The sequence below is a fragment of the Stegostoma tigrinum genome, chromosome 23, assembly GCF_030684315.1.
Source record: "Stegostoma tigrinum isolate sSteTig4 chromosome 23, sSteTig4.hap1, whole genome shotgun sequence".
NCBI classification, from domain to species: Eukaryota; Metazoa; Chordata; class Chondrichthyes; order Orectolobiformes; family Stegostomatidae; genus Stegostoma; species Stegostoma tigrinum.
Genome location: NC_081376.1, coordinates 33,233,122 through 33,248,076, shown reverse-complemented (window position 1 = coordinate 33,248,076; position 14,955 = coordinate 33,233,122). Strand labels below are relative to the sequence as shown.

General features: G+C 46.1%; 1 protein-coding gene across 2 annotated transcripts in view; it reads left to right on the top strand.

The window, feature by feature from the left end:
- Positions 1–14,955, top strand: part of tfap4 (transcription factor AP-4 (activating enhancer binding protein 4)) — a 42,941-nt gene that overhangs the window by 12,140 nt on the left and 15,846 nt on the right. The window contains exon 1 of one of the 2 annotated variants that reach the window (XM_048551682.2): positions 13,843–14,316. The exons of the other annotated variant lie outside the window; for it this stretch is intronic. Coding sequence (XP_048407639.1) covers positions 14,228–14,316 — 89 coding nt within the window. The 5' untranslated portion in view covers positions 13,843–14,227. Of the gene's footprint in view, positions 1–13,842; positions 14,317–14,955 lie in introns of those variants that run through there. 2 annotated transcript variants of the gene reach the window in all.

The following is a 14,955-nucleotide window of genomic DNA, read 5'->3' as shown; positions in this document are numbered from 1 at the left end:
ATTCAAATATATTTACATATATTTGAGGCACTGGGAGGGTTCAATAACCGAACAGACCCCCATTTATCTTTGGCAGAAAGACTTCGGATGGTGGTCTTTCCCCACTGTGACTTGGCGGCAGCTGCTCTGAGCTTTAGTGTGTCCCTCAGAACATGGTCCTAGACCTTGGCATGTGCCAGTCTGCAACACTTGGTCGAGGTCAACTCCTTGCTGTGGAAGACCAACAAGTTTTGGGCAGACCAAAGAGCATCTTTCACCGAGTTATCGGTCCTCCAGGCACAATTGATGTTTGTGTTGGTGTGCATCCTGGGGAACAGACAGTACAGCACAGAGTCCTAAATCACAGAGCTGCTCAAGACAAATCTCGACAAAAAAACACTGCATTTTTCTCCTGACTTCCTTTGCAAAGCCACATTCCAAAAGTAGATGTGTGACAGCCTCTATCCCTCTAGCAACCGCTTTGAGTGCAGCATGCAGTGGCACAGAGAGTCTGGGCATACATGAGGAATCTCACAGCTAATGCCCTTCTCACCACCAGCCAAGTGATGCCTTGGTGCTTGGTAGAGAGTTCTGGTGATGCAGCATTCAGCCAAATGACTTTACCAGTCTGCTCAGGGAACAACCTGACAGGATCCACCCTCTCCTTTTCTGGATGGGTCTTGAGGATGCTACATGCTGACCACTTCCTGATGGATTTGTGGTCGAAAGTGATTTTCTTTGCAAATTTCTGTGAAGTACAGGTGATATGGTACAGTCTAACAACTTTGAAAGGGTTAAAGGATTGGTTAGCCCAGTTCCCAAAGAAAATGACCTCGCTTTTGCCTCACTTTACCTTGGCTCCTGAGGCCAGGTCAAACTGGTCACAGATGCTCATGAGTCTGTGCGCTGACAGGAGATCCAAGCAGAAAATGGCAATGTCATCCATATACAGGGACGCTTTGACCTACTGGCCTCCACTGCCTGGAATAGTCACTCCTCTCAGGCTTGCATCCCTCCTGATGGACTTGGCAAAAGGATGGAACCTTGGCCTTGCACATAATGGGCCAACTAGCCACCTTTCACTCTGTAAGATTCTGAGACTTCCTGTTCGCTACTCCTATTGAGATTGAGACTACTGAGGGAGTAGCAAGTAAGATAACTAGAGCTTATTTCACTCCAACAAGGCAATTTTCTAATCCTTCTGGCTCTGTTGGGACATGTCTATAAAGACAGCAAACAACTGAAAAACGTACCCTGATAAATTCAGGACCACCAGACTGGGAACACCTCATGCTGAACCTGCATTTACATTGGCCATGCTGCAGAAAAAAATAGAAAGAACTAAAAGAAAGAGGTAACAATGATAATCTCAATGATTTGATCATTGAACAGTGATGAGAGGCTGATGAAGCTTCAAATTATTTTAACTGGAAGACTAATTAATAGAGGGATGAAATTTAAGATTTAAGAGCCATGGAGATTTGGAAATGGGAGTCTTGAGAGATTATTCTCTCAAAAAATGTGATTAAAATTGGAATTAGACAAGTGCAAATGAAGAAAGTAATAACTAATTTTGAAGAATTGCTTAATGACTAATGGAACAGTTGGTTCATGGAGGAGACTGCCATTTAGTGCAGTAGGCACTGGCTTAGGTGCTGATAATGCTGAAACCCAGTCACTTCCAGACTTAGTGTTTGACGTAACTGTCCAACCTCTTGCACTTTGCTGAGTCATCAATGTTATAGCAACTTCCATTTATTTTCAGGAGTACTTCACACAAAATTCAGCACGGCCACCTGGATAAATATGAGAGTAGATGATGGGCAAAGAGGTAGGTTTTAAGGAATACTTTAAAGGAAGAGGGAGAGGTAGAGAGGCACATTGCTTACACTGTGGGAAATTGTCATGAACCAAGAGGCAAAAGCAGAAAATGCATATTGTAGTCACCCTTCAGTTTGTCTTCCCCTTTAGCCATTTGAGAACTTGTGCAACTAATAACAAAACACTCACGATTCATGTGGTTTCCATTTCCAGTTTCAGCTTTTTCCAGTAAAGATCCCAGTGAAACTCTACATCTTTAAAAGGTTTCTTTAGTTTACTTCCAACTATCTCTCTCAGAGGGAGAGAGACAGAGAAAATATTCTTTGAAATTTGTGTCACAGGTAGCTAGGGTGGTTAAGAAGGTGTTTGGTGCGCTTGCATTCATTGTTCAGACCTCTGAGCATAGGAGTTGGGACATCATGTTGTGGTTGTGCACAATGTTGGTGAGGCCTCTTCTGGAATACTGTGTGCAGTTCTGGTTGCCCTATTATAGGAAGGATATTATTAAACTGGAGACGGTTCAGAAAAGATTCACCAGGATATTGCTGGGAATGGAGAGTTTGAGTGAGCATTGCTGGCCGGGCCAACATTTGTTGTACACCTCTAATGCACTTGAGCTGGGTGTTTTGCTGAGCCAATTCAGAGTCAACCCCATTGCTGTGGTCATGGACAACATGGAGGACAGAACAGATAAGGACAGCAAATTCCCTTCCCTAAATTACATTAATCAACCAGATGGGCTCAAAGATCATCCCAGATGCATCACCCAGGTTCAAGATTTTGAGGGTTTCATTGGTGCTATGTAACCTGTCCTTACTGACTGTGACTGTACCCAGCTTTAATGGGAATATATGTCACTTTTTGCTGATGGTGGTGACAATGCCTTAGATATCAATTCACTCTGTTTGATACCAGCACACTGGAGATTCAGGTTTGGGCCTGGTAGGTATTAAATGGGCTATTGACATGAAGCAGGCCTGAGATATATGTCCAAACATGATCTAGAAAAATGGTATGAATCAGAAACCTTCTCTGTGACATTTTGCTTGACATGTTAACCAATGTTTCTGAGTGTCTTGTGTTTTGGTCTCATATCTTAAGACATAGGAGCAGAATTAGGCTGTTCAGGCCATCGAGTTTGTACCATCATAACAATGGAATTGTGGCTGATTTGATAATCCTCAACTCCACTTTTCCTGCCTTTTCCCCACTGCAGCTGGGTACGTTGTTCCATTTGGAGCTCCCCTCAGCTCGCAACTTCATTTTTCTTTTCCTTTCCTTTACTCTTCTTCTTCTCTCTCCTCTCTGCAGTAATTCTATCCTCCACACCATTCTCCCTTTTTTCACTGATAATGGGAACTGCAGATGCTGGAGATTCCAAGATAATAAGATGTGAGGCTGGATGAACACAGCAGGCCAAGCAGCATCTCAGGAGCACAAAAGCTGACGTTTCGGGCCTAGACCCTTCATCAGAGAGGGGGATGGGGGGAGGGAACTGGAATAAATAGGGAGAGAGGGGGAGGCGGACCGAAGATGGAGAGTAAAGAAGATAGGTGGAGAAAGTGTAGGTGGGGAGGTAGGGAGGGGATAGGTCAGTCCAGGGAAGACGGACAGGTCAAGGAGGTGGGATGAGGTTAGTAGGTAGCTGGGGGTGCGGCTTGGGGTGGGAGGAAGGGATGGGTGAGAGGAAGAACCGGTTAGGGAGGCAGAGACAGGTTGGACAGGTTTTGGGATGCAGTGGGTGGGGGGGAAGAGCTGGGCTGGTTGTGTGGTGCAGTGGGGGGAGGGGATGAACTGGGCTGGTTTAGGGATGCAGTGGGGGAAGGGGAGATTTTGAAACTGGTGAAGTCCACATTGATACCATATGGCTGCAGGGTTCCCAGGCGGAATATGAGTTGCTGTTCCTGCAACCTTCGGGTGGCATCATTGTGGCAGTGCAGGAGGCCCATGATGGACATGTCATCAAGAGAATGGGAGGGGGAGTGGAAATGGTTTGCGACTGGGAGGTGCAGTTGTTTGTTGCGAACTGAGCGGAGGTGTTCTGCAAAGCGGTCCCCAAGCCTCCGCTTGGTTTCCCCAATGTAGAGGAAGCCGCACCGGGTACAGTGGATGAAGTATACCACATTGGCAGATATGCAGGTGAACCTCTGCTTAATGTGGAATGTCATCTTGGGGCCTGGGATGGGGGTGAGGGAGGAGGTGTGGGGACAAGTGTAGCATTTCCTGCGGTTGCAGGGGAAGGTGCCGGGTGTGGTGGGGTTGGAGGGCAGTGTGGAGCGAACAAGGGAGTCACGGAGAGAGTGGTCTCTCCGGAAAGCAGACAGGGGAGGGGATGGAAAAATGTCTTGGGTGGTGGGGTCGGATTGTAAATGGCGGAAGTGTCGGAGGATAATGCGTTGTATCCGGAGGTTGGTAGGGTGGTGTGTGAGAACGAGGGGGATCCTCTTGGGGCGGTTGTGGCGGGGGCGGGGTGTGAGGGATATGTCGCGGGAAATGCGGGAGACGCGGTCAAGGGCGTTCTCGATCACCGTGGGGGGAAAGTTGCGGTCCTTAAAGAACTTGGACATCTGGGATGTGCGGGAGTGGAATGTCTTATCGTGGGAGCAGATGCGGCGGAGGCGGAGGAATTGGGAATAGGGGATGGAATTTTTGCAGGAGGGTGGGTGGGAGGAGGTGTATTCTAGGTAGCTGTGGGAGTCGGTGGGCTTGAAATGGACATCAGTTACAAGCTGGTTGCCTGAGATGGAGACTGAGATGTCCAGGAAGGTGAGGGATGTGCTGGAGATGGCCCAGGTGAACTGTGTCCAAGTTCTTTAAGGACCGCAACTTTCCCCCCACGGTGATCGAGAACCCCAACCTTCAGTTCACCTGGGCCATCTCCAGCACATCCCTCACCTTCCTGGACCTCTCAGTCTCCATCTCAGGCAACCAGCTTGTAACTGATGTCCATTTCAAGCCCACCGACTCCCACAGCTACCTAGAATACACCTCCTCCCACCCACCCTCCTGCAAAAATTCCATCCCCTATTCCCAATTCCTCCGCCTCCGCCGCATCTGCTCCCACGATAAGACATTCCACTCCCGCACATCCCAGATGTCCAAGTTCTTTAAGGACCGCAACTTTCCCCCCACGGTGATCGAGAACGCCCTTGACCGCGTCTCCCGCATTTCCCGCGACATATCCCTCACACCCCGCCCCCGCCACAACCGCCCCAAGAGGATCCCCCTCGTTCTCACACACCACCCTACCAACCTCCGGATACAACGCATTATCCTCCGACACTTCCGCCATTTACAATCCGACCCCACCACCCAAGACATTTTTCCATCCCCTCCCCTGTCTGCTTTCCGGAGAGACCACTCTCTCCGTGACTCCCTTGTTCGCTCCACACTGCCCTCCAACCCCAACACACCCGGCACCTTCCCCTGCAACCGCAGGAAATGCTACACTTGTCCCCACACCTCCTCCCTCACCCTCATCCCAGGCCCCAAGATGACATTCCACATTAAGCAGAGGTTCACCTGCACATCTGCCAATGTGGTATACTGCATCCACTGTACCCGGTGCGGCTTCCTCTACATTGGGGAAACCAAGCGGAGGCTTGGGGACCGCTTTGCAGAACACCTCCGCTCAGTTCGCAACAAACAACTGCACCTCCCAGTCGCAAACCATTTCCACTCCCCCTCCCATTCTCTTGATGACATGTCCATCATGGGCCTCCTGCACTGCCACAATGATGCCACCCGAAGGTTGCAGGAACAGCAACTCATATTCCGCCTGGGAACCCTGCAGCCATATGGTATCAATGTGGACTTCACCAGTTTCAAAATCTCCCCTTCCCCCACTGCATCCCTAAACCAGCCCAGTTCATCCCCTCCCCCCACTGCACCACACAACCAGCCCAGCTCTTCCCCCCCACCCACTGCATCCCAAAACCAGTCCAACCTGTCTCTGCCTCCCTAACCGGTTCTTCCTCTCACCCATCCCTTCCTCCCACCCCAAGCCGCACCCCCAGCTACCTACTAACCTCATCCCACCTCCTTGACCTGTCCGTCTTCCCTGGACTGACCTATCCCCTCCCTACCTCCCCACCTACACTTTCTCCACCTATCTTCTTTACTCTCCATCTTCGGTCCGCCTCCCCCTCTCTCCCTATTTATTCCAGTTCCCTCCCCCCATCCCCCTCTCTGATGAAGGGTCTAGGCCCGAAACGTCAGCTTTTGTGCTCCTGAGATGCTGCTTGGCCTGCTGTGTTCATCCAGCCTCACATCTTATTATCCCTTTTTTCACTGCCTACCTAAGGAGTCAGGAAGGAGTAGGGTTGTGACCAGGAATCGTGTGGCGAGGCCTAAACACATGGGCTGCAGTGACGGTGGATCAAGAGTGGGCTGGTTTGGCAGTGAGTACAGGCTGGAGAGGCAGCGTAGCGAGAGCGGGAGTGGTGAGGGGTCAGTAGGTAGTGAGAGTGGGGCTGGTGAGGGGGCAGCAGTCGACGATGACAGCGGGCCGGTAAGGTGGTGAGGGTGAGGTGGTGAGAACGGGGCCTTTCACCTGGCAGCAGCAGCGGTGGCAGCCTCCTAGGTGTCGTGGTGATGGGAAGCGGTGCCTGCACCATTGTGGAGATGGGTCTTGGGACTTTAAGATCTGGACTTTCTTTTTCCTGTTTACTTTTTGCTCTGTTAACATCTTTTAATTCTGGTTTTTGTAACCAAGTGGGTGCCAGTGAATGGCGACTTTGTGCGGTTTTCGCTGTACTTACATATTCCTATACTTAGTACATGTGACAAATGAATAAATCTAAATAACCCTTGATTCCTTTACTGATTAAAAATCTGTTTATCTCAGCCTTGAATATACCTAATGACCCAGCCTCAGGAGCCCTCTGCAGGAAAGAATTCCACAGATTCACTGCTCTCTGAAAGAAGAAATTCCTCCTCATCTCTGTCCTAAATTTGTGCCCCCTTATTCTGACATTATGCCCTATGGTTCTAGACTGTCCTACAGGGGGAAACAACCTTTTCCCATCTACCCTATCAGGTTCTTCAAGAATCTTGTATGTTTCAATAAGGTGACTTCTCATTCTTCTGTATTCCAATGAGTACAGACCCAATCTACAAGCCCAGGCATTTTACTGACCATAAGAAAAGTGTACAGTATTAAGAGACAATAAGTGATTAGGAGGAAAGTATAAAGGCAGGTAACAGAAGAAAAGCATCATAAGCACTGGAGGCAGCCATGAGGTCCTTTCAACTTGTTTTGCCATTCTGGTCTGTTTGCTAGATTGCACTTCAGTTTAATTTACCCATCTTTGCTAAAGAACTTCATCAACAAAAAAACTATAAATCCAGGTCTTGAAATCTTCATTTAACCCTGGCAACTACAGGCTTCTGGAGGAGAGAATTACAGATTTCTATTATCCTTACAGAATACTGAGAAGCCTGAATAGAATAGACATGGAGAAAGTGTTTCCACTGTTAGCAAAGACTAGGGCCAAAGGGCACAGCCTCAGAGTGAAGGGATGGCCCTTTAGAACTAAGATTAGGAGGAGTATTCCTCAGTCAGAGGGTAGTGAATCTGTGGAACTCATTGCCATGGATGGCTGTGGAGACCACGTCATTGAGTGCTTTAAAACAGAGATTTTGATAGGTTCTTGGTTAATAAGGGGATCTTTACAGGGAGAAAGCAGGTTGAGAAACATGTCAGCCATGATTGAATGGAGGAGCGAACTCAGTGGGCCAAATGTCTAGTACTGCTTTTATATTTTATGGTCTTATTATGGTCTTATTTGAAAATGTTGTTCTTAATTTTGCTTCTGGACGTGGTCAAACTTTCATTTCAGGATTTTATCCATTGTTCTGGCTTTACGCACCAAAGGAAATAGCTCCTTTCTATTAATTGTTTCACATTTCAAATAGCTAGATCAGATTACAGCTCTGAACACTGCAAACTCAGGGGAAAACAACTTTATGCAGAATTATGCAACAGAATGAAAGTGCTCACAGCAGCTTAACATGGCAGTTTCTTCTTGGATTCCTATGAATAAGTATTAATGATATGGTATTTAAATACTGTAAAGTTCTAGTTTTTATAAGTCTTCTGCTCCCTGGGAACCACACTTCTTCATGGCACAGCTGGTTGCATATTTAGAAATCTAAATAAGTTAAAGGATTTGTATCAGTTTCATGGGTGAATAGCCTTGATTCAAATTTGAAAATCAAAGACCTGAGTTTAGGAATTTTATGAGGGTTTTCATAGTTTCCTGCTATATCTTCAGAGGAAATATCAACAATGGAAGTCCAGGCTGGGTTACACTCCAGACAAACCAGCCACTGTTATACCTGAAATGGGGAGAATTTCATGAACACACTATTCAAACAATGCGAGGTGTTTTCATTGATTCCTTGAGGTGGCAGTTTCCATCGCTGCTGACTGCAACTCCAAAGTGAACATGCCAGATCTGCTGAATGAGAGATGCATAGAATTTAATGCACAAAAAAATGGCCACTTGGCTCTAGATGAGATTATGTTCTACAAAATCTTCTTCGTGTCCATCTTCATCTAGTCCTATCAATCCTTTTATCTCTTTCTCATGCTTATCCAGCCTCCCCTTAAATTAATCTATGCTTTGGCTCAACTGTTTATGATAGCATGTTCTACATTCTTACCAACTCTGGTCACATATCTTCCAATTTACTTCCTTACTGGATTTATTAGTGACAGTCTCATATATATAAGACCATTAGGTTTGATCTCCCTTTCAATTTAAAACAGCTTTGCTATCTTGATCCTAGCTCTCATTTTAAGATTTTAGCCCATTGTTCTGGCTTCCCCACTGAAGAAAATGCTTTCTCTCCATATATCATAATAAATCCTTTTGACATTTGAAACATCAGGATCAGCAATCTGTTCAAAATTTGAAAGACACCACTCATATTTCTCTTTTCCAGAGAAAACAACCTTGGCCTATTTTGTCTTTCTAGATATATAAAACCTCCCAGTTTTTGTAAAGTTGAGTACTGAAATGCATACAGTACTTTGGTGCCTAGGTTCAGAATCTCTAACCTGGGCTGCAGAGGAACTTGGAGTGGGAGTGGAAAGATCCAGTTGTCATGGTCCATGTAGATACCAATGATATAGGTAGAAAGAGGAAAGAGGTTCTGTTGAGGGAATATCAGCAGCTAGGGGCTAAATTCAAAAGCAGAACAAAAAGGTAATAATCTCCAGGTTACCACCTGAGCCATGAACTAATTGGCACAGGATCAATAAGATTAAAGAGGTAAAAGTGTCGCTCAAAAATTGGCATGGGAGAAACAGGTTCAAATTCATGGGACATGGGCACTAGGACGGATGGACTCCACCTGAATCATGCTGGAACCAGAGACCTATTCAATCATAACCAGGTCTGTAGATGTGGCTTTAAACTATCTAGTGCTGGGGTGGGTTCAGTTGCATGGAAAATCATAAAATCAAAGCTAAAGAAGAAGTTAGGATTGCTAGTTAGTGATGGGGTTGATTGTTGCCAGAATATGTGAATGTCATATTGTACCAAGGAACCATAAAAGTATTGGAAACTCGATAACAGATCAAACTTAAAAGTTTTGTATCTTAATGCACAAAGCATTCAGAATAAGGTAGATGAACGAACGCACGAATCAAAGTCACAAGGACTTTATACTAGTTAAACAGGGGAAGGGCTCAGGAAAAGTTATTAAAGTTCCCAGAACAAGTAATAGTGTAGAGAGTATGGAAAGGGTCAGGGATCTAACTTCAGGCACAGCAGATAAGGGGACAACTATGAGAAGGTGGGTGATCAATGCAGGATTGAGAGTGTTGTATTTAAATGCATGCAGTATACAGAACAAGTGCAATGATCCTTAAGTGCAGATTGAGTTTGGCAGGTATGATGTTGTTAGGGGATTGGGACTGGGAACAAAATATCCTTTGAAGAGGTAACAAGTATGTTAGACCGGGGAAACCCTGTAGATGTTATCTATCTAGACTTCCAAAAGGCATTTGATACAGTGCCTCCCGGGACGCTGCTGAGCAAGGTGAGGGCCCATGGTGTTTGAGGTGAGCTACTGGCTTGGATTGAGGATTGGCTGTCTGACAGAAGGCAGAGAGTTGGGATAAAAGGCTCTTTCTTGGAATGGCAACCAGTGACGAGTGGTGTCCCGCAGGGTTCAGTGTTGGGACTGCAGCTGTTCACTTTATATATAAATGATCTGGATGAAGGGACTGGGGGCAATCTGGCGAAGTTTGCTGATGATACGAAGATAGGTGGACAGGCAGGTAGTGCTGGGGAAGCTGCAGAAAGATTTAGAGAGTTTAGGAGAGTGGTCCAGGAAATGGCTGATGAAATTCAATGTGAGCAAATGTAAGGTTTTGCACTTTGGAAAAAAGAATACAGGCATGGACTATTTTCTAAACGGTGAGAAAATTCACAAATCAGAAGTGCAAAGGGATCTGGGAGTGTTGGTTCAGGATTCTCTAAAGGTTAACTTGCAGGTAGAGTCCGTAATTAAGAAAGCGAATGTAATGTTGTCGTTTATCTCAAGAGGGTTGGAATATAAAAGCAGCGATGTGCTTCTGAGGCTCTATAAGGCTCTAGTTAGGCCCCATTTAGAATACTGTGTCCAATTTTGGGCCCCACACCTCAGGAAGGACATACTAGCCCTGTCCAGCGGAGATTCACACGGATGATCCCTGGAATGGTAGGTTTAGTGTATGATGAACGGCTAAGGATCCTGGGATTGTCCTCATTAGAGTTTAGAATTTTGAGGGGAGATCTAATAGAAACTTTCAAGATAATGTATGGTTTAGAAGGGATGGACGCTAGGAAGTTGTTTCCATTAGGCGGGGAGACTAGGACCCATGGACACAGCCTCAAAATTAGAGCGGCTAAATTTAAAACCGAAATGAGACGACATTTCTTCAGCCAGAGAGTGGTGGGCTAGTGGAATTCATTGCCGCAGAGTGCGGTGGAGGCCAGGACGTTGGATGCCTTCAAGGCAGTGATCGACAAATTCTTGATCTCAAAAGGAATCAAGGGCTACGGGGAGAGTGCAGGGAAGTGGTGTTGAAATGCCCATCAGCTATGATTTAAATGGCGGAGGTGGACTTGATGGGCTGAATGGCCTTACTTCCACTCCTATGTCTTATGGTCTTATCCAAGGACATGCACCATATTGAAAGGATAAGCAGATGGGCAGGATTGCCTTTTAGTAAGAAATGAAATTTCATTGATGACAAGAAATGATATAGAGTCAGAAAGTCTTGAATTGAGAAAGGGCTCAAGAAAAAGACTTTGGGAAGATGTGTAGCTCGGGTTGTGGATGAGGTTGTAGACTCACTCACCGAGCCGGTGTGTTTAGTTGCAGACGTTTTGTCACCATGCTAGGCACATCGTCAGAGCGCCTCTGGTGAAGCATTGGTGTTCTGTCCCGGGGTTATTCATATGGCTCAGTTGGCTGGGCTGGTTAGCATCAATTCTGGTTCTGTTTTTCAATGGTTTGTATATTAGGTACTAACATGGCCTTACTTCCACTCCTATGTCTTATGGTCTTATCCAAGGACATGCACCATATTGAAAGGATAAGCAGATGGGCAGGATTGCCTTTTAGTAAGAAATGAAATTTCATTGATGACAAGAAATGATATAGAGTCAGAAAGTCTTGAATTGAGAAAGGGCTCAAGAAAAAGACTTTGGGAAGATGTGTAGCTCGGGTTGTGGATGAGGTTGTAGACTCACTCACCGAGCCGGTGTGTTTAGTTGCAGACGTTTTGTTAGTTGATGGAGTTCTGGTCAGAATGCCAGGCTTCCAGGAATTCCCCTCTGCTAGGCACGTAAGCCAAACTGAGGTCAGGCTAACTGACCTATAGTTTCCTGTCTTCTGCTTCCCTCCATTCTTAAATAGGGAGTTACATGAGTCATTTTCCAGTCCTCTACGACCCTCACTGATTCCAGTGATTCCTGAAAGATCACCACCAATGCCTGTACAATCTCCTCAGCTCAAATTCCCAACTATCCAACCTTAAGCCTTTAAATAATCACAATATCTCAACAGCCACCAATTCATTAAGCCACACTTTCTTGACCTTTCATAAGCTTGTCTCTTTCCCTAGAACCGTTACATTTCTTCATCCTAATATTCCACAGATATGCCCCTCATCAACATCACAACCCTTTCTTTTTCTCATTTGTTCATTGGTAATGTTATCCAAAAGCATGGTGTCAACTTCCATATGTTCATTGATGACATTAAGCTCTACCTGTTAGCCCCTCCTCTATTTCTAAATCATCCGGCTGCTATTCGGACATCCAGAACCAGGTAAGCAGTTATTTTGTCCAGTTAAATATTGGCAAGGTGATGGTGAGTATCTTTGTTTTCCAACACAAGCTGCTTTTTCTACCTACCAACTCCAGCTCTTTCCCTTTTTTCAGGTGGAACTAGACTGTTCACTAACTGAATGTTTCACATCACTGAAAAGAGCTTCTTACTGTGCACCTATACCGTCATTACAACCGCCTGTTTCCACTTGAATAACTTTGCCTGATGACTATCCCAATGCACTTCTTACCAGCTGTCAATGTTCTATCTTCCATAAACCTGAGATCATTCAAAGTTCTGGCACACATGGCAGAGTTGAGTCCCACTCACCAAATAACACCGATATGAAACTTCTTGTCTTTTTCAACCATTCCATGAAGTGTATCCCATCTCAAGCTCTCTAATTACCTCCCTTCCTAGCACAGATCCTGGCCTTTTTGAAATTCCAGATTGTCATCACTCCGGTCTCCACTCTTAGAGAGTCTGCCTTCCAAATCTATGATTTCTATCAACAGAAAGGTCAAGCATCAGATATATAAGAATACCACTAACTGTAAATTTCCATTGAAACCACACACCATCCAGACTTGGAAGAATACTATTGCTCCTTCAAAATCCTGGAGCTTCTTCCTTAACAGCACTGTGAGTATACCCATCCTAAGGATGCAAGAGTTTGAGAAAGCAGCTTCTCCAGCACAGTTAGGGATGGAGAGCCTATGCTGGTTTAGCCAGGAATATGCTAGGAAATTTAAGAAGGTTATCTATATGTTTCAAACTCTGGAATTCCCTCCATAAACCTTTGCCTCTCTACTATTTCTTCCCACATTTAATCACTCCTTAAAGTCTACCTCTTCAACACAATTTTAGGTCATCTGACCTAATATAATGTTATGTGCCTCATTATGAAATGTTATTCCATAACGTTCCATAAACTGCCTTGGGCCTTTAACGGTGCTATGTTAATGCAAAATACTGTAGCAACGATAGATTTGTAATCCTGTCACAAAATTGCTATCTGTAATTTTAATCAAAGTGTTGCTTACTAAGTAATTCCCACACAAGTATTTGATGATGATGTGGGGGTGGGCGTGTTGTTAGCAAGGAGGACGAGATCTAGTCAATCTGCCCACTGCCCTAATAATGAGGATATACCCTAGGATTTGAAAAGCTACAAAAAAAATGACTGAATCCCACTTCGAATTGTCCAAACGAAAGGAAACAATGGCATGGAACTTTGTGGCTACCTGCTTGGCAGGCACTTTATCCTACTTTTTCTGAGCAATTCTTTCTTTGTGGTAGGTGGGCAGCATCACGCCTACCCTGTGTTCATAGGCAGGATGAATTCTGCAATTTTCTATTCCTTTCAGAGGAAAAAAAATGTCGTTTTCTGTGGTGCTCCAAGGATAGAGAAGCCGATAATATTTTAACATTGGAATTCTCGGGCTTGTGTTGCATTCCCTTGAATTCCCCGGCAGTCCGTTCCTCACTGGTCAAGATCGAAGCTTTCTCTTAAGTACACTTGGTAAAAGGCAAAGGTAAAATAGGACCTGATTGCTGCCTTGAAATGTGCAAGATGATATGTGGTGTCTCTTTAAAGCAGAGTTGGAGTAAGTGGGCGGGCGGGGGTTGGATTTGCGCCTCTCTGTGTTCTCAGCTGCTCCAATGTCACAGAAGCTGTTGCTTTTCCTCTCGGCGTTGCCAGCCCGTCAGCTGATGAGCCGCTTCACCCCACACACGTAGTGGCGTATGCAGAAACATATCCCCCCACCCACCTTTAACGGACCACTGCCCATTTCCTCCCCTCTCAGTTGGCCCCGGTAGCGTCCTTCTTTCTAATTTGCAGAAGCAAACCGGACTCTGCTTGCACCCTGTCCGGGGGCTCGGCCAGGACTGGCGCATAGTCCTTTGTTTACATGCAATCCCGGTCCCGGCGGAAGGAGGCGGCGGTGCTGCGAAGGCACCAGCTGTTTCCCGCCATTTACAACCATCTGATAGAGCGATCAGCTGGAAACACACACAGAGAACCAGAACTCAGCCAGCCTTTTATTTAAGGCGATTATTATTATTTGTGCACAATTATTTTCACCAGGTGCAAGACATGGAATATTTCGTGGTGCCGACTCAAAAGGTACCTTCATTCCAGGATTTCAGGAAGAGTGAGAAAGAAGTGATAGGAGGTCTCTGTAGGTGTGTACTTTTCTCTCCCCATTTATACATTTTATATATATCTCATTTTTCTTTTGCTACTAACAAGCGAGGCTCCATCTGCTGTCTGCATGGAGGAGCTTGCAGAGCCCCAGGAGGGAGGGGGGCATGCGGTGTTGTTGCTACTGTTTGCTGAGTGACGGGGCTGCAGCGGCCAGGACGGGTTCCACGTGGATTCGGGGTTTGGAACGCGGCGGCTCCAGGCAACATTCCAAAGCGGAATGGATACATTCGGAGGTTCCAAATGCATCCACGTGGGAAGAGCTGCAGCCACGTTCCCTGAGCTGGTTAAAGGAGGGACAGGGGGAAACCAAATTTCCGATCACTCCTTCCCACTCCCCTTCCCTCAAATGGTTGTCCAAATAAAACTCCTCACCCAGGGGCCCACGTGCGTCCAAAGTGGTCGCTTTCCGGGTGGTGTTTGCGGAAAGGTGGCCGAGTTAAAATACCTACGTAGAGGGTGTTGGAAAGATATCCCCTTCTACTCGACTGTTCAGGTGCAACATGAAGCATTGATCGGCTCTTCCGTCCCAGGGTTGGGGCCGAGGAGCGCTTTGGGCCTGCCTGTTCCTCTGCAGCCCAGCTAGAGGTAGCAGGCGTGCGGCAACCTGGGAGCTGTAG